The following is a 20,562-nucleotide window of genomic DNA, read 5'->3' as shown; positions in this document are numbered from 1 at the left end:
TTGTGGTTTTTTTTTCTAAGTTATTTATAAGAAGCAAAATCTCCAGGAAGTATTCTAAAACCAAACGCTTTATGATAGAATGGGGGTGAGGACAATGTAATCTCATTTATTCACCAAAGAAAACCAATAGAAAGCCAAGGTGTGGTAGCCACTGAGTAGCTTTCAGTTTTACAGTGACAGAGAACATTGTAATTTTAAACATATGCCCTTCATTTTAATTTCTCTGGGAATTTTTTTTTCCAGTAATGGACAGGAATCTAACAGTGACGTGTTTTAATAAGCACATTACACGTGTATGTGCATCCTCTAATATGTTATCTTTGGGGAAACTTGATCCACACAGGAAAGAGGAGAGATGTTAGGGGAAACGACACTTTCTGCTTGCCCCTTTTTCACAGATTTCTTCTTAAAACCCTTTTGCAGCCAAAGGAGAGAGGGGTGCAAAGGACTCAAAAGCAGAAAGATGAGCCACTTTCCAGACAACTTTTACCTCAAGAGGTGGTTCACAGAGGCCAACTAAAATTAGCATATTTCCAAAGTCATCAGCATCTGTAAGTGTTACATAAAGCAAGTTCTTGATCGGTAACTCTCAGGTTTCCTATATATCATTAAGATTGTTTTGTATAGTTAAGTCAACTTACAGTGTTTTTCACACTCCTCTCTTCTCCATTTATCCGTAAATCGATTATTAACATTGTACTTTGTTAGGCAAATACTCCAGTGTGGAAATTAATTGAAGAGAAAGAGCATGCGAAACAAATAGGAGGTTTTTTTTTTTTTTTAAAGAATTTCCTATCTGCTGTCTCAAGTTAATATCTAACTTCAGAAAGTAATAAGTAAAAAAAGTGTTTCTTGGAACCCATCAGCCTCCCTCACTTGTACTCTTTCTACGCTGCTGTGTGGTAACCTGGGTGTCCTTGATGTTTCCTGCCTCTAAAGGATGCAGAGTCTTACCTCTCTTGCAACAACAGATGCTGCACTAAGCTTCAGGGGCCTCCTATTCCACAATTACATGCTTGAGCAATTAAAAACATCTGCCAAGATCTGCTCACGTACACACCAACAGCATTCTTGTCATAGCCCTCTCCAGGAGGAAACCTGTCTTCCAAAAGAGAGTCTTTAGAGAGAGCACGCAGCTTAATGTCCTTAACAAAAAACTCGCAGATCTCCATAAAGGAAGAGCTGTGAAAAGATTTAAAATCAAAAGGAAGCCAAGGGTTTCTAAAGAAGCCCAATGGCTGATGAGGACAGCTCAACTTTTCAAGTGATGGGTCATTTACTGTGCCTGAACGGCAACAACTTTTGATTCCTCCCTGCCCCAATTTTCTTCCCTATCCTGGTTTCTAACCAGGAATGTTCAGAATTACTCTCCATTGAGAATTAGTAAGGTAAACACGGTCACTAGCAAAAAGAAGGGATGGGTAGGGCTCAGTGGCTCACCCTTGTCATCCCAGCACTTTGGGAGGCCGAGGCAGGTGGATCACTTGAGGTCAGGAGTTCGAGACAGGCCTAGCCAACATGGTGAAACCTCGTCTCTACTAAAAATACAAAAATTAGCCAGGCATGGTGGCGTGCGCCTGTAGTCCCAGCTACTCGGGAGGCTGAGGCAGGAGAATTGCTTGAACTGGGAGGCAGAGGTTGCAGTGAGCCTCGATCGCATCATTGCACTCCAGCCTGGGTGACAGAGCGAGACTCTGTCTCAAAAAAAAAAAAGAAAGAAAAAAGAAGGGATTGTTCTCCAACCTGTATTCAACACTCCAAAGTCCTGATGTGTATAATGGAAAAACTCACTACGTAGATAAGGATTTCTGACTAGGAACATTCAGTGTAAAAGTCTTGCTGTAGCTAAACAAACACACAAACTCCCCTGAACAATGTCCATGTGATAAATTACTGCCAGGATTTAGTACCATGACAGTATCTTTCTCTTCAACAGTCAATGTGTCCTTCTCTTACAACAAAAGATTGACTAAAGAATCTCACAGTTGAACTTAATAGTAACTGTGAATTAAGCAAATCGATACATTAATCCTACTTATTCCTAAATAAGAAAATCCACCACGTGAATACGGTATCTGCTTTTTCCTCCTATTTACTATTTTTGTTATTCTAATTTTAGTCTAATAAAATTTACATCTTTCATTGTAAGCTCCTTCAAATCATTATTAAAAGTGGAGAAATTTAAAACCTAAATTGTTGTAGAAAAAAATTCTTAACCTGTGAAAAAAACGTAATAACAAAAGATTTTGGGGTTCTGAGTCCTGTAGAAAAAGAAAAAGAAAAAAACATTTAAAAAGATTTTTCCTTAAACTCCATTTAATAAATCCTCAAAGGACAACTTTTTTTTTTTTTTGAGACGGAGTCTCGCTCTGTCGCCCAGGCTGGCGTGCATTGGCGCAATCTTGGCTCACTGCAAGCTCCATCTCCCGGGTTCTCGCCATTTTCCTGCCTCAGCCGCCGGAGTAGCTGGGACTACAGGCTCCCGCGACCATGCCCGGGGAATTTTTTGTATTTTTAGTGGAGACGGGGTTTCACCGTGTTAGCCAGGATGGTCTTGATCTCCTGACCTCATAATCCGCTCGTCTTGGCCTCCCAAAGTGCTGGGATTATAGGCATGAGCCATGGCGCCCGGCCAATGACAACATTTTTAAACCAACATACACAACCAGAAGACTAGTACTTATGTGTACAAATAAATCTTTTATGTCCAAAAAATATAAATAAAGTCAAAATAAAGACTACTTATGATAAAAGGCTAATCTGCTTACCACAAACAGCTCTTACTACTCAGTAAAATACAAGACAAATAAAACAATTTAAAAAATGGGTGAAGAACATGAATAAGTGGGTCAAATTACAAATAATAACTAAAAATATGAAAAGATCCCCAACTTGATGCATAATTGACGAAAAGCAAATTAAACTTCTATCAATTTGGCTAATTGAAAAATTTTGACAATATGCAACCTTGGCAAGTGTATGGAGAACAAGGTGTGCATATAAACTTAGTCGAAGTGTCACCTGGATATATAGGCTCTTTTTTTAATATGGTCTTTTGGAAGTACAGTTTGGAAATATTGAGTAAAATGGAAAATACACAAACTCTTTGACCCAGCAATTCCACTTTTAGTAAGTGATCCCACAGACACATTTGCAGAATTGTGCAAATATATATATGCTACAATATTTGCTGCATATGGATTTTATTAGCAAAAAAACCTGAAAATAAATGGTAGTTGCAAACAAAAGAAAAGCAATTGGTCATTAAAAAGAATGAGGTAGAGCTGTGTATACTAATATGGAAAGACGCCCAAGGCATTTAGTGAGGGAAGAAAAGTACAGAACACTATGTATGTGTGTGTGTCTGTCTATGCCTACAACAGCCATATATACACAGAAAATATTAGGAAGGCAGGTAAGATGATTTTAGCACCAGTTTTACACCTGCTTATTACTCAGGTGCGCAACTGAAAGGGTGCAGGGAGAAGAGAAATGTTCTTTCTTTCTACTTTCTGTGCTGCTACATTTTTTTACAGTGCAAATGTGTTACTTTACAGTAAACACCCTAATTTGCTGCACCTTGCTCAGCTAATGACCTCTTAAATTGAAACTTTACTGAAAACATCCTGGATAATCAGCCTGATAAAATCACCAGTTTCCATGTCAAAGCATATGTACAGCCCTAGGCCTTAAATCTTAATGTCTTTGCTGGGCCAACATTACCTTTGGTAGGATACTTAGATAAGAGGATTCACTGGAAGCTTTCGGAAAGGTGGAGGATGGTGGTGGCGGAGTCCGGGTGAGGTCGCTGAGTAGTTCATCATTCCTGGTGCTCCTGGGGGTAAAGAAGCTGGCACTGCTCTGAGTGAGACTCCCACAGCTTGCCAAGTCTGCATCAGGGAGAGAGTCTTTCCGGTGGCACCTGTATCTTGTGTCAGGGCTCAGGAGGGCTTCTTCAAACACAGACTCCTCATCAGAGAGCTGCAGCTTCTCAAGCTCCTTGTTGATTTTCTGCACATCTGCCACAGTGGTCCCAGTAGATAAGCGACTGTCAGGCTTTGTGTATTCAGCACAGAGACTGAGGATGGTCTCCAGACGCTGTCTCTCCTAGAACACAGAGAGGAGGGAGAGGTCAGGGGGTTTGTGAGAATGAACACAACTCCAAATAAAAAGACTGAAGAGGCTGGGACAACTGGTGCTGGCATTCCTTACATAAACCCACAAACACTTGGCTGGTGATGATTTTCATAATCTTTGACTGATGCATTTAAAGATCCAGGTGAAATGGGGTTTAACAATGCCCAACTTTCCTGCCAAACTCAATTCTGGCTTCTACTCTCTCCCCTTTATTGGTATATCACGGGCTGGCCCTAGCACACATCAGCACTCAGTAAGCGTTTTCATGACTTATCAATTCCCCCAGGTTTCTGAAGGGTGAGGTTAGGGAGAAAGACAAGGTTTTACCCTGTCCCAAAGGCTGGAGTTCAGTGGCACAATCATAGCTCACTTTAACTCCTGGACTCAAGTGATCCTCCTGCCTCAGCCTCCCAAAAGTCACTGAGATTACAGGCACGTGCCATTGCACCAAACTCATTTTTTTTTTTTTTTAAACCTCCATTTCCTGTCTATCCTCCTTCCCACCCTCTACTTATCTACCTTCAACAATATCTAGCTTTTTCATCACTACTGACTTAATATTTGTGCTTAAAATTAATTCTCTAACTTCCTAAATATTATCCTACTGTTAGACTGTGTGCTAGACCCACAAAGACAAAAACAGCTACTTACTGAATCTTTTAATTTAAAAGACTTATCTATGTCTTCAATTTTTTTTTCTTGAAAATTTTGAAAATTTTCAAAACTTTTTAATGCCTGGTCACCATATAATGGTCTTTCTCTACTAATTTCTTATATAATTAAAATTGTAAAAAAGATAGAATGTTGCACTAAAATGAAGAATATTTCACATTAAGTCCAGATAGACCCGGATGTAACTCAAATTCAGAGGTCATTAAATCTTTGATTAATTTAGCTAGAAAATAAAATTTGTTTTTTAAAAATAAATACATAGGCCATTGATGTCTATAACATTACTACAATCTTACCAGACTCCCCATGCAACAGATAGATATTTATGATTTTGAACTTTAAGTTAATTATATAGTTTGTGAGCAACAGGATATAATTTGCGAAATGCTTCTCTGCTTCTCATAAACCTAGACAGCATTGCTTAAGGTAGGAAATCTCAACATCTTTACCTTTCACGTTAATTCCAAGGCCAAAGTGAAAAAAGAACTAAAAACAAAAACCATCTGTTGTGATCACATTTACCACACTGAGAAGAGGCTTCACACGTTCTCCATAGAAAAACATTTTCCAAACTGCTTATCAGCAATAAAGCAGAAAAATATTAAGCATCACTGGACTGCTGTTCTCATTTCAATTGCAGCTAATTTGTAAAGACAAACTTTATAAGACAATTAGCTCTTTATTAGTTGATCCTATTAACAAGTAGAAAAGTCAAATAGAACAGACCAACATAACTCCTTAGATTCCATTAAATACATTACTTAAATGACACGACAGATATTTAAGGTGTATCTGACTTACATTTGCCCTTTAAAGTAATCCCCCAACAAAAAAAATAAAAGAGCAATAGCTTCATCAAAAGGACTAATAAACTAGTTCCTACAAGCTCGCACCTCCCTTTCACTGCCTGAACTTCTGGACTCCAGCTGCAGCTCCATCCTCATGGCCTCTTCCCACGGCAGGCACTCATAGCTACACACTCTCATCTTGGGCTCTTCTGCACCCTGTCCATCCAGGAGCCCTGGTACTTATTTATCTCTGCAGTTTCTACCAGCTGCCAAGCCCTGCCCACCTCAGCTTTATAGGGAGGAAGCGGGGGTGGGGTGGGGGGAACATAGCCTTCATTGCCTTATTTTAAACTTCTCCAACAATCTGGAAAAGTCTACAGGGGCATATGCAAAAACAACCTCCAAGAGCATACGTAAGGAGAGGGAGAGGGACAAGATGCTGCATTTTACTTCTCAATAGCGTCTATATTAGAGGCGAGTCTCTAAAGAAAAGTTCTTTTTCTGCCACTTGGGTAATTAAGTTGAAGCATCTAAACTCAGTCTTTCCTAATCTTTTTAGTATAACATGTATATATTAGCCTTGGCATAAACATTTGAGATTATCTGAAAGTTGTCCATTTCCAATTACCTGGGCACTAAGGTGTGGTGTTCAAAAGCATGAAAGATATTTCTGTCTGGCCTGGAATACATAGAAAAATTCATTCCTCCCACATGGCCTTCCCAAAATAGTTTCTTTTTCTGCCAGTGCTATTGCTTAATTCCAAAGGGAATAAATGATCCCAGCCTTAAGATGAATGCTATTTCAGACAGTGAAACGCAGTATTCAAAGGCTTGTGCACAGGAAGTTTGGTCTACTGGTATGTGTTTCTCTCTATTCTTATCACCCCATTCACAGCCAATCTGTCCAAGTTTGAATTACTGACACAGGCAGCATTGCTGCCCACGAGTTTAAAAGAAATCCAGGTTGCGCTGAGACACATTGGCCCTATACAAGCTGCACCAAAGAAAAATAAACTGATGTCCAAAGTGCGTCAGAAGAAAGTCTGTAAGGCATTACAAGAAGCCTTTAAAGGAAAACTCTGAACAGAAATTACTCTCATAAGATAATTCTCCCTTCAGCCTTCTGCACTCTGGAGTCTTGTTCCTTCCATCATGCCAATAGCCTCCAACCTGCATGGCCCAAATCCAGAACGACCATTCCAGACCAGAACCTTTTAAGAATCAGAGGGCACTGTTAATAATTATGCTGGAACCTCAAATGCAAACTGGGATTGGTCCTGGCAAACTGTGATGTCCGTCTCCCCACTTAAAACCAAACTTTCTTTGAAGCTTCACCTAACAACCTGCTATTTAGCAAGTCGAGAGGCTGGCTGCCCTCTGAGATTTCCAAATCCTATCCACCTTTCCAAACCAGCAATCTACTGTTCATTCTCTTGAAAAGTCACAAGTACAGAGTCTACATACCTTAATGGTCCAAAATATCAGTGCTAAGAATTTAGAAAATAGGTCATCTTGAATCAAATTATTTTACATACATTTTTATTTTTTTCGCCCTTCCCATTTCTCCTTTTCTTCATCTCTATCTCCCATATATATCAAAGGAAGTGTTGAAGGAGACACAAGATTTTAGACAGTATACCTGAAGAAAACTGTGTGCAGTTTTTCACTTAGAGGTTAAAGGGGAAAAAAAAGGTGATGGGCTAGGGGTAAGTTTTTTGACCTCTGAGCTTTTTTCCATCTTTAGAGGAATGTGTGTGACATTGTTCCCACTGCAGATTCACTGTCCTCAGGAGAGGGTACCATCCATCTCTTATACCCATCCAGGGCCCCTGTAACTAACACCAACTAGTCTAGGTCACAGGATGGTAGACATAGTGCACAAATACATACATTATGCAGAAAACCAACCGCTGACACTTAAGCACAGGTGAAATCTTTGCTAAAAACCTTTTGTTATAACTAAGTATGTTGGGTCACGTATTACTTAAAACAAAAGGTCAACCTTTAATTTTTAGATATAATTTAGTTGAAATGGGATTTTTTTAGGAGGACCTATTGTAACTGGTGTGACCATATGTTTATTGTGGCTCTATTCACAGTAGCAAAGACTTGGAACCAACCCAAATGTCCATCAATGATAGACTGGATTAAGAAAATGTGAGGCCGGGCACGGTGGCTCAAGCCTGTAATCCCAGCACTTTGGGAGGCCGAGACGGGCGGATCACGAGGTCAGGAGATCGAGACCATCCTGGCTAACACGGTGAAACCCCGTCTCTACTAAAAAATACAAAAAACTAGCCGGGCGCGGTGGCGGGCGCCTGCAGTCCCAGCTACTCGGGAGGCTGAGGCAGGAGAATGGCGTGAACCCGGGAGGCGGAGCTTGCAGTGAGCTGAGATCCGGCCACTGCACTCCAGCCTGGGCGACAGAGCGAGACTCCGTCTCAAAAAAAAAAAAAAAAGTAAAAAAGACAGAAAATGTGGCACATATACACCATGGAATACCATGCAGCCATAAAAAAGGATGAGTTCATGTCCTTTGTAGGGACATGGATGAAACTGGAAACCATCATTCTCAGCAAACTGTCGCAGAAAACCAAACACCGCATGTTCTCACTCATAGGTGGGAACTGAACAATGAGAACACTTGGACTCTGGAAGGGGAACATCACACACCGGTGTCTGTCGTGGGGTGGGGTGGGGGGAGGGATAGCATTAGGAGATATACCTAATGTAAATGACGAGTTAATGGGTGCAGCACACCAACATGGCACAGGTATACATATGTAACAAACCTGCATGCTGTGCACATGTACCCTAGAACTTAAAGTATAATAAAAAAAAAATACATTCAATAACTGGTGTGACTTGATTTCTCTCTTCTGTTAGCCCCAGGACTTCGATGTCTCCATAACCTTCAGTTCAACAAAGGTCTACTAACTTACTTATTGTCTAGTAGCATGCTGGGGATCCATAAATGAAAAAAGATGGCAAGATGAAAATTTTTTTCTTTTTTTTCCTGAGACAAAGTCTGTCAATGTCACCCAGGCTGGAGCACAGTGGTGCACTCATAGCTCACTGTAAGCCTCGACATCCTGGACTCAAGGGATCTTCCCACCTCAGCCTCCAGAGTAGCTAGGACTCCAGGCATGCACCCTTGCCCAGCTAATTTTTTAATTTTTTGGAAGAAAGACGGCATCTTGCTATGTTGCACAGGCTGATCTCAAGCTCCTGGACTCAAGCAATCCTCCTCTCACCTTTGCCTCTCACATGACACACTGCACACAGCAAAACATAGCATTTCTACCCTCAGTTCTTTAACAGGAGGCACAAATAGGTGATCAGTTATAAAAGCAGTGATAACAGAAGTTTATAGACAACCTATGAGTTCAGATGGGGAAACAGTACACAAAAATTACAGAAAAACAAATTTGAGTCCTCAAGGATAAATATGAGTCTGTCTGGTCTACTGGGACACTGGGTTGGGCAGGGCATTTCCACAAAAGCACCACAGAAGCAAAGGCATAGAGCTGTGGCATATCATGGTATGCTTAGAGATAAACCACTAGTATGTGGCTAGAGAGATGGGGTCTTTTGGGGAAAGAGGGATGAGGTACCTGCACAGAAATGGGCCACATGTCTTCCTCTTAGGGATTACAACAGCCCTAAAGTAAGTTTTGGAAACAACAAGTCAGGAACCCTGGTCTAAAAGTGAGTGGCGGAATGAGAAAAGCTGGTGCTGACAGCAAGTATGCAGACTTTCCAGGATTCCATGTACAAACCCTGATGTTTCAATTAGATAATGACAGAAAGGAGGGAAAACAGAAGCAATGGCTCAAAGTCGGTTATATGGGTCTGTTTTAGAGATAAATCCTTGAGGGTAGTAACTGGGCTATTACCATCAGTTCACCTCTTTCTGGACACAGGGTAAGATGGCTCCTCTCTTCCTCACCCTCAAACTGGATATGGCCCTCAGACTTGTACCAGCCAATGAAGTGTGAAAAGCAAGGTGTATCACTTCTGCATGAACAACAGCCAGGGCACGATTCGTCGCATGCCGTGCTCTAACATGGCACAGTGGCTCTCTGGATGGAGTTGGTTCCATCGGGGCTGGGCGCAAAGTGAGGAAACGTGGAGCAGAGGCCTCTTTTAGCCCACACTAGTCCTGGAGTGTAAGAAAGAAATAGACCTGCATTTAAGTCTTGGAGATAATTTTTTAAATTTTATTAATGGACTTCTACATTATGACTAATAAACCATGTACAATTTCAGGCAGAACACTTTTCTAAAACTTAGAGATGAGGGACTCAGGCATCCTACTAAAGAAAGCTCAGTTACTTATTGGGTAATAAATAATTTGTCTTTGCCCAAAGAGAGGTCTGACCTTTGCCATTGGCGTCTGGGAGATAATCTATGTTGTAGTCAACTGCAGTGTCTTTGTTTAGGGTAGAGTGGGCCACATGTGATGATCTCAGGGTATAGCTGGCCACTCCAGAAAGACCAATTATGTGATTTAGTGTGGGGGCCTTGGGTCATGGGGTATCAGTCAACCTGGAGACTGAAATTAACCATGTGGGAAACTGATTAATCAGTAATGCTTATGTGATGAAGTCTCAATAAAAACTACGGTAGGGCCGGGCGTGGTGGCTCACGCCTGTAATCGCAGCACTTTGGGAGGCCAAGGCGGACGGATCACAAGATCAGGAGTTTGAGACCAGTCTGACCAACATGGTGAAACCCTGTCTCTACTAAAAATACAAAAATTAGCCGGGCGTGGTGGCAGGTGCCCGTAATGCCAGCTACTCAGGAGGCTGAGGCAGGAGAATCACTTGAACCTGGGAGGTGGAGGTTGCAGTGAGCTGATATCACACCACTGCACTTCCAGCCTGGGAGACAGAGCAAGACTCTATCTCAAAAACAAACAAACAGACAAAACTACGGCAAAATCCCATCTCCACAAAAAATGCAAAAATTAACCAGGCGTGGTGGCTGACGCCTATAGTCCCAGCTACTTGGGAGGCTGAGGCTGTAGGATCACTTAAGCCCAGGAGGCAGAGGTTGCAGTGAGCCGATATAGCACCACTGCACTCTAGCCTGAGAGACAGAGGGAAACCCTGTCTCAAAAAAACAAAACAGAAAAAAATAGCTGGGCATGGTGGCTCACGCCCATAGTCCCAAAACTTTGGAAGGTTGAAGCGTGTGGATCACCAGAGGTCAGGAGTTTGAGATCAGCCTAATATGGTTAAACCCTGTATCTACTAAAAATACAAAAATTAGCCGGGAGTGGTGGTGGCCGCCTGTAGTCCCAGCTACTCCGGAGGGTGAGACAGGAGAACTGCTTGAACCCGGGAGGCAAAGGTTACAGTGAGCCTAGTCGTGCTACTACACTCCAACTTGGGCAACAAAGCAAGACTCTCAAAAAATAAACAAACAAACAAAGAACCTGTGGGTACTACAGCTTGGGTAAGCCTCCCTATCATGTGCACACTATCACCTACCAATGCTTAATGCTGGTAGAGTAACACATTCTGACCTCCAGGAAAAGGACATGGAAGTGTTGCCTTTGGAACTCTTTGGACTCTGCCCTGTGTGTCTCTTTCTTCAGCTAATCTTTATCTGTATCCTTTCCCTATAGTGAAACGTAACTGTGCTTATAATAGCTGTCAATGGGTTTTGTGAGCCTTTCTAGTGAATTATCGAATCTGAGGGTGGTCTAGGAAACCCCAGAACTTGCGGTTGGTGTCAGATGTGGGGGAAATCTTGTGTAGAGACACTGCTCTTCAGCCTTGTCACTGGCTTTCACATTTACACAAACATTGTCTTAGTATTGTTTTTCTTTTTTTATCAGTTTAGGACAAATGATCTCATTTGTATATAAAAGTAAGGGGTTTTTATCATTTGGTTTTACAAATTATCTTTATGGAAGTCAGTTCAAAGTCTAGCTTCTCAGCCAGACATTATTTGATTTTATACACTGGCTGGGAAGTTTGCCTTCAGGCTTGTGGTCAGGAAAACACTTTACTCTGCTACTCTTAGTTTAAACAGCATAGGCACGTATGTGTGCACCACCAGTAGGGCAGAGCTGGAAAGAGGAAACGAAAGTGTAACGGCTTTGTGTGACTATGTCTGCTCTGGAGGCAACTGTAAGTTTTTGGAGAATGTGACAGCCACTAACCAACATTTGTTATGTGCAGATTACTATTGACATTTTGTATGCTATATGCCTATTCTCCTGAAGAATAATAGATAACTGTACTGAGAGTGAGACATATGTGAATAACTAGGACAGCATTTACCACTCATTGATTTTCGATACCCACTTCTCAAACACGCTCAATACACTTACATACACAAACACACTGCCTAAGGAGACCAAGGCCATTCTGCTTAAATTCCCTAGACTTCCCTCCTCTATGTTTGTCCATCTAGTCCTCCTTTCTTCAATGTACTATAGTGGCTAAATGCATGAACTCTGGAGCCAGACCACTTAGGTCTGAATCTGGGTTCTGTAGCTACCTGTGTGACCCTGGCCAAGCTATTTAGCTTCTTTGTGTCTCCGTTTCCTCATGTATAAAACAGGATTACTAGAATATCTACCTTCTTGGGTTATCACGAGGATTTATATATATGAATGTATACAGTTATGTGTCGCTTAACAATGGGGATATGCTCTAAGAAATGTAAGGTTAGGCTGTTTCATTTTTGTGCAAACATCAGGGTGTACTTACTCAAACCGATATAGTATTAGCCTACTACATACCTAGCCTATATTGTATAGTCTATTGCGCCTGGGCTACAAACTTGCAAAGCATGTTACTGCACTGAACGTTGTAGGCAATTGTAACACCATGGTAAGTACTTCTGTATCTAAACAGACCTAAACATAGAAACTACACTAAAAATATGGTATTACAACCTTATAGGACCACTATCATATTTGTGGTCCATCATTGACCAAAATATCTGTACACATAACAACATTCCAGTTAACAAAGTGCTACATATACAAAGGTAGTCCCATAAAATTATAATGGGTGTCATCTGCCATTCTCTAACCTGAAAAACATAAAGGAAAAAAAGATTATAATGGAGCTGAAAAATTCCTATTTTTTAATGACATAATAGCTGTTGTAACATCATAGTGCAACATATTACTCATGCACTTTTGGTGATGCTGATGTAAACAAACCTAATGCAAAACATGTTGAGGAATCCCTAGCTTACCCATGGGGTGACCCTCCCAAAGGTAGCTCAGACTTTAAGGTTGGGTGCGGTGGCTCATGCCTATAATCTCAGCACTTTGGGAGGCCAAGGCAGTGGATGACTTGAGGCCAGGAGTTTGAGACCAGCCTAGCCAACATGGTGAAACCCTGTCTCTATCAAAAATACAAAAATTAGCTGGGCGAGGTGGCACACACCTGCAGTCCTAGCTACTTGGGAGGCTGAGGTGGAGGGATCGCTTGAGCCTGAGAGGCAGAGATTACAGTGAGCCGAGATCACACCACTGCACTCCAGCCTGTGTGACAGTCAGACACTGTCTCAAATAAATCAATGACTTTAAAAAAAACAGAAAGCCAATCTCTTCACACATTACATCAGACCCCAAGTGAAAGGGTTACTGTCTACTTTAGAATTCTCACGCATTTAAATGATTCCCACCTATCCCCAGAGCAAAATAGTCAACAGCAGTTAGCTAAAACTCAGAGTGCTTGCTGAGTGCCAGACACAATCCCCATCTTTTTTTTAATTTTTATTTTTCATAACTTTGTGGGGGTAGTTTTATCTAATCCCCATTTAACAGATGAGGAAAGTGAGGCACAGAGAGATTTAGAAACCTAATTAGAGAGCCCACTGTCATGCAACTAGTGGCCAGTGTAGATAATAGGAAAAATCATTGCTGTTCTCTTCCATAATATACTTTTGCAAGATGATGAAATCGCCTAACAATGCATTTCTCAGCAACACATTCCCATCGTTAAGCAACGCATGACTGTTCATATATGACACTTAGAATGGCGTCTGGGACACAGTAAACAGCATGAGCATTAGCTCAGTTATCTGAGGAGAGTCTCAGTCTTTCCAACAGGAAGCCCTCTGCCTGCACCACTGCCCCCTGTTCCCACGGTCCTGTGGCTTTGCTCTATGGATTACTCCTTCTCCTACACCTTTTCCTCTCTGGTGATTCCTTCTCCTCTGTCTGAAAATGTACTCAAGTCCCTCTCTCCCCTCAAAATAAACAAAAAGCAATCTTGATCAGATTATCCAGTAGATCTACCCTTCTACTTCCCTAATTCCCCTCTCACCCCCACCACACCTACACTCCCTATCTCCAAGAAGCTGCTAATGCTCAGCACTTCCATCTCCGCTCATTCCTAGCGCTTTGCAATCTGGGGCAGCACGCTCCTGCCTTTATGCAGATTGGACGCCCTGAATGAGAAGGGGCATTTCGCACTTTCCCCAGGAAAATTAGAAGTAAAATGACCAGAAATAAGCGAAGCGCTTAGAAATAAAGATATCAGGACTACAGTAGGCTCGGTGCCTCTCTGTCATCTTATTATTTTAATGATTTGTGGAATAAATTGACTTCTTACCTCCACAGAACTCTTGGATTTTTTTTTTTTTTTTTTTTTTTTTGTGAGACAGGGTCTCACTCTGTCACCCAGGCTGTAGTGTAGTGTTGCAATCTCGGCTCACTGTAACCCCCGCCTCCTCTCGGGTTCAAGCAATTCTCCCACCTCAGCCTCCCATGTAGCTGGGATTATAGGTGCCTGCCACCACACCCGACTAATTTTTGTATTTTTAGTAGAAATGGGGTTTTGCCATCTTGACCAGGCTGGTCTCGAACTCCTCACCTCAAGTGATCTGCCTGCCTCGGCCTCCCAAAGTGCTGGGATTACAGGTGTGGGCCACTGTGTCCAGCTGGACTTTAAGAGCAGAATCTGTATATCAGATTAAGTAGAAAGAATACAGAGTTGGATTTGAAGTTGACATTTACCAGACCTATAACACAGTTATGATTTTTTTTAATCAAGTTCAACCTTTCAAGCCTCAATTACAATGGTCTATAAAACAGAGATGAGAAGATTAGGACCTCCCCTTGGGATCCTGGAAGAATTCAGTAAGGAACTGTGTGTGAGAACATGTGATGCACTATGTACTTTCAAGTCTAAAGGCAGTGCCAGTCTTGAAGTAGGTGCTCGCTGTTTGTCAGTCATGGTTAGGATGGTTTCTGTCAAAAGCCTGAAGTGAACTAGATAATTATCTTGTAGACCCCGAGGGACCATCTCTAGTACTGATTAACAAGCACACCTAAAAACTAAACCCAATTATTTTCAGGGAAAGGAAATACAGGATAAATATGTTGTTATGCAGCCAAATGTCTCCCTGAAAAATCTGTGGGGTTTCTTCGGCTATCTAGACGGACAGAGAATTCCCTCAGGGCCACCAACTCCCTGCCCTGTGGTCCACCTGCCTCTGCCCCTGGCAACAGAGCTCTGCCCAGTTGCCATAGTAACCTGGGGAAAAAGGCATCTTGTCATTTGGTCCTCCCACGCTCACCACTACAGAGCAACATATATTCCCTCCAGCATACTAAGTCCAGTGGAGTAGCTTCTAGAAAGAACTACCCTCCAAAGAATCCACTGTCTTATTAAGGACACATATTTCACTCTTGACATAAAACCCAGGCTTCTATTCACATTGCCCCTGGCTCCACCTTAAACTTCAGAGACATGGGTGTCCCCACCTTACTGAGGGCCCGCATCATTCAAATACCTGAGGAACTTTCTCATATTCTGCCTTACTCATACTTAGAAGAAGAAATTTAGTTCTTTTATTCTTATCTCATGAACCAATTCCTCACCTGCGTTTTTAAAAATTACTATCACACACAAAAAAATACAAATAAAAATTATGATTACTCAGAAGTCTCCCTAAACCTATTGTGGTTTGGTAGTTTTCCAATTAAAAAATAAATAAAATAAAAATTGAATAAATGGCCAGGACTGGTGGCTCACACCTGTAATCCCAGCACTTTGGGAGGCCAAGGTGGGGGATCATGTGAGGCCAGGAGTTACAGACTAGCCTAGGCAACATGGTGAAACACCATCTCTACAGAAAATACAAAAATTAGCTGGGCATGGTGGCTCATGCCTGTAGTCCCAGCTACTCAGGAGGCCAAGGCAGGAGGACCACTTGAGCTGGGGGGGTGGAGGTTGCACTGAACTGTGACCACACCACTGCACTCCAGCTTGGGTGACAGAGGGAGACCCTGCTTAAAAAAAATTGAATAAATATTCAGTGCTACTCACCTGTGTCAACATTTCCCTCAAATCCACTTGCCTCTACTATTTCTGGCTATATGCCTATCTTATTTGTACTTTAAAAACAGACATAAATATAAAGTAAGTATATATTTAATTACTAACATATGCTAAAGTCAGGTTTATTTATTTTTATTTTCTTCCTTTTTGAGACAGGGTCTGGCACTGTCACCTAGGCTAGAGTGCAATAATGTGATCATGGTTCACTATAGCCTCAATCTCCTGGGCTCAAGTGATCCTCCCACCTTGGCCTCCCAAAGTGCTGGCATTTACAGGAATGAGCTACCATGCCCAGCCTATTTTGATTTTCATTTACATTAAACACATTCTGAAGTAATATAACTTGATTTAATTAATCCTATTAACTTTTTGGCCAATGACGTTTTTTCTGACTTGTTTTTTCCACTTCTGCGTTTTGTTAGGCAGATGCAAGTAAATCTCTGACCACAATTACCATTTATCTAGGATCCTCTATATTTTAGACCTTTTCCTGATGATTTTTTGCATTGTTTTTCTACTGAAAATAAACCAGCAGATGGGTGGGCTATGAAATGTTTTACTTTTAAAAAATATTAAGGTTGGAGGTGAACTATTCTTAAAAGACAAAAATATATCATTTTAAAGAAAATGCCCATTATGAATGACTCTAACACATTCAAGGAGAAAAAAGTATTTCTCCCTATTGACTGAAAAAAACTGGCCATAAGTCAAAGAAATTCATGTGATCAGTATTATCATAATTTCCATACAGCATCTATGAAAAACATGCCAGATGTTTCTCTTACATAGACAGTGTTCCAGAAGGAAGTCTGCACAGTGCCTGAGCCCATTCTGTTAAAGAGATTATGCTACTGTTCTATACCATTAAAGAAAACACAACAGTGGCCGGGCGCGGTGGCTCAAGCCTATAATCCCAGCACTTTGGGAGGCCGAGACGGGTGGATCACGAGGTCAGGAGATCGAGACCATCCTGGCTAACACAGTGAAACCCCGTCTCTACTAAAAAATACAAAAACTAGCCGGGCGAGGTGGTGGACGCCTGTAGTCCCAGCTACTCGGGAGGCTGAGGCAGGAGAATGGCGTGAACCCGGGAGGCGGAGCTTGCAGTGAGCTGAGATCTGGCCACTGCACTCCAGCCTGGGTGACAGAGTTAGATTCTGTCTCAAAAAAAAAAAAAAAAAAAAAGAAAAAGAATAAAAGAAAACGCAACAAAATTTAATCATACTGTCATCTCTTTACATTTTCACTTTAGCTTGATCAAGTTCCAATAGATCTTGTTTGCTTCTTCTGAAAGACTACAGCCTATAAGACACAATTCATTAAAATACTTTAGTTCAATCAAAATAAGTATATGAGAGGTATAAAGACCTTTAAATCCTCATGTTTGAAAACATATCCTATCCTTTAAAAAAAATAAGATTTTTTTTAATGCATAAAGAAACCAGTGGGGTAAAGAACTAGGAAAGTCTACACGTAAAAAAAGGACAGTAGACCATAACATATCAACTGAAAGTACTATAATACAATTATTTTTGAGACATATTGCATAAATATATTATGTGTTAATTTTTTTGTTTTGTTTTGAGACGGCGTCTCACTCTGTCACCCAGGCTGGAGTGCAGTGGTGTGATCTTGGCTCACTGCAACCTCCACCACCCGGGTTCAAGTGATTTTCCTGCCTCAGCCTCCTGAGTAGCTGGGACCACAGGCATGTGCCACTATGTCCGCCTAATTTTTTGTATTTTTAGTAGAGATGGGGTTTCACCGTGTTAGCCAGGATGGTCTCGATCTCCTGACCTTGTGATTCACCCGCCTCGGCCTCCTAAAGTGCTGGGATGACAGGCGTGAGCCACCGTGCCTGGCCTGTGTTAAAATTTTAAAAGCATGTCACAAAGTTTTATGTAGAGAAATGCAAAAGAGGGCTGGGCACAGTGGCTCACGCCTGTGATTCCAACACATCAGGAGGCTGAGGCAGGAGGATCACTTGAAGCCAGCCTCATCAACATAGTGAGACCCCATCTCTATAAAAAAGAAAAAAAAGCAAAACAAACAATGGCATGTCTTCTTTCTAAATCTGAGAATAATGTTAAGAAAGTAACTACAGGCATATCTTATTTTACTACATTTTGCTTTATTGCACTCTGCAGATAGTGCATTTTTTACAAAGTGATTTGTGGAAACCCTGCAGCGAGCAAGTCTATGAGCACATTTTTCCAACAGTATGTGCTCACTTCATGTCTCTGCGTCACATTCTGGTAATTCTTACAATACTTAAAACTTTTTCATTATTATCATATCTGTTATGATGATCTGATCAGTATCTTTGACATTACTATTGTAATCATTTTGGACGCCACAAACCATGCCCATATAAGACAGCAAACTTAATTAATAAATGTTGTACATGTTCTAACTACTCCACCAACAGGCCATTTCCTTGTCTCTCTCCCTCTCTTCAGGCCTCCTATTTCCTAAGACACAATATTGAAATTAGGCCAGTTAATAACCCTACAATAGCTTCTAAGTATCTCACACTTTAAAGCAAAAGCTAGAAACGATTAAGCTTTGAAAGGAAGGCATGCCAAAAATGAGACAGGCCAAAAGTGAGCTCTCTTGTACCAATTAGCCAAGTTGTAAACGCAAAAGAGTTCTTGAAGGAAATTAAAGGTGATTCTTTAGTGAACACACAAATAATAAGAAAGTGGAACGGCCTTATTGCTGATGTAAAGAAAGTTTTAGTGGTCAAAATAGATCAAACACTTCCTTAAGCCACAACCTAATCCAGAGCAAGGCCCTAACTCTCTTCAATTCTGTGAAGCTTAAATGAGGTGAAGACGCTGCAGAAGAAAAATCTGTAACTAGCAGAGGCTGGGTCATGAGGTTTAAGGAAAGACATTGTCTCTATAACATAAAAGTGCAAGGTGAAACAGAATGTGCTGAAGTAGAAGCTACAGCAAGTCAATTGGGAAGATCTCAGATAATTGATGAAGGTGGCTACAAGAAACAACAGGTTTTCAGCTGGGCCAGTGGCTCACTCCTGTAATCCCAGCACTTTGGGAGGCCTAGGTGGGAGGATCACTTGAGGCCAGGAGCTCAAGACCAGCCCGGGCCACAATTAATCAATCAATAAACAAACAACAAACAAACAATGTAGACAAAACAGCTTTATATTGGAAGAAGATGCCATCTAGGACTTTCATAGCTAGAGAGAAGTCAACGCCTGGCTTCAAAGTTTCAAAGGATAGGTTGACTCTGTTTTAAAATCAATCAGTGCTGATTTTAAGTTGAAACCAATGTTCACTGACCATTCCAAAAATACCAAGGCCCTTAAGAATTATGCTAAATCTACTTTGCCTGTGCTCTGTAAGTGGAACAACAAAGCCTAGATGATCCCACATCTGTTTATACCATGGTTTACTGAATATTTCAAGCCCACTGTTGAGATCTACTGCTCAAGGGAAAAAAAAAAAAATCCTTTAAAAATATTACTGCTCAGGGGAAGTGGGGGAGAGCATCGGGAAAAATATCTAAATGCGTGCCAGGCTTAATACCTAGGTGATGGGTTGATAGGTGCAGCAAACCACCATGGCATATGTTTACCTATGTAATAATCCTGCACATTATACATATGTATCCAAGAACTTAAAATAAATTTTAAAATATATGAATAAATATTACTGCTCCCTGACAACACACCTAGTCACCCAAGAGCTCTGATAAAAATGCACAAGGAAATAAATGTTGTTTTCATGCCTGATAACACAATATCCATTCTACATCCCATGGGGTAATTTTGGCATTCAAATCTTTTTATTTTAAACATACACTCTACTCTGTAAGACTATAGTTGCCATAGGTAGTGATTCCTCTGACAGACATGAGCAAAGCTAATCAAAAAACCATCTGGAAAGAATTCACCGTTTTAGATGTCATTTTCAGAAGAGGAGGTATTGGTATTTTTATCAACATGAACAAGAGTTTGGAAGAAGTTGATTCCAGTCCTTATGGAAGACTTTGAGGGGTTTAAGACTTAAGTGGAAGAAGTAACTGCAGATGTGGTAGATACAGCAAGAGAACTATAATTAAACTTAGAACCTGAAGATGTGAATGAATTGCTGAAATCTCGTGATAAAACTTGAACTGATGAGGAATTGCTCTTATGGGTGAGCCAAGAAAATGGTTTCTTGAGATGGAATCTACTCCTGGTAAGGGTGCTGTTAACATTTTTGAAATGACAACAAAGGATTTAGAATATTATATGAGCTTACTTGATAAAGCAGTGGCAGGGTTTGACAGGACTGATTCCAATTCTGAAAAAAGTTATACTGTGAGTAAGGCACAACCAAATAGCATTGCATGTTGCAGATAAATCTTTTGTGAAAGGAAGAGTTGAATCGATGTGGCAAACTTCACTGCTATCTTATTTTTAAAAATCGCCGGCTGGGCGCGGTGGCTCACACCTGTATTCCCAACACTTCGGGAGGCTGAAGTGGGTGGGTCACTTGAGGTCAGGAGTTTGAGACCAGCCTGGCCAACATGGTGAAACTGCATCTCTACTAAAATTATAAAAAATTAGCTGGATGTGGTGGCGGGTGCCTGTAGTCCCAGCTACTAGGGAGGCTAAGGCAAGAGAATCACTTGAAGTC

At 41.2% G+C, this 20,562-nt stretch overlaps 1 protein-coding gene across 2 annotated transcripts in view; it reads right to left on the bottom strand.

Moving 5' to 3' along the window:
• PHLDB2 (pleckstrin homology like domain family B member 2) overlaps positions 1-20,562 on the bottom strand; it is a 232,901-nt gene that overhangs the window by 57,306 nt on the left and 155,033 nt on the right. For both annotated transcript variants that reach the window (XM_025376656.1, XM_025376657.1), the window contains one exon: positions 3,724-4,107. In XM_025376656.1, coding sequence (XP_025232441.1) covers positions 3,724-4,107 — 384 coding nt within the window. The remainder of the gene's footprint in view (positions 1-3,723; positions 4,108-20,562) is intronic.

This window comes from Theropithecus gelada, chromosome 2 (assembly GCF_003255815.1).
Source record: "Theropithecus gelada isolate Dixy chromosome 2, Tgel_1.0, whole genome shotgun sequence".
Lineage (NCBI taxonomy): Eukaryota > Metazoa > Chordata > Mammalia > Primates > Cercopithecidae > Theropithecus > Theropithecus gelada.
Note: the sequence above shows the minus strand (reverse complement) of the source record. Positions and strands in the feature narration are given on the sequence as shown.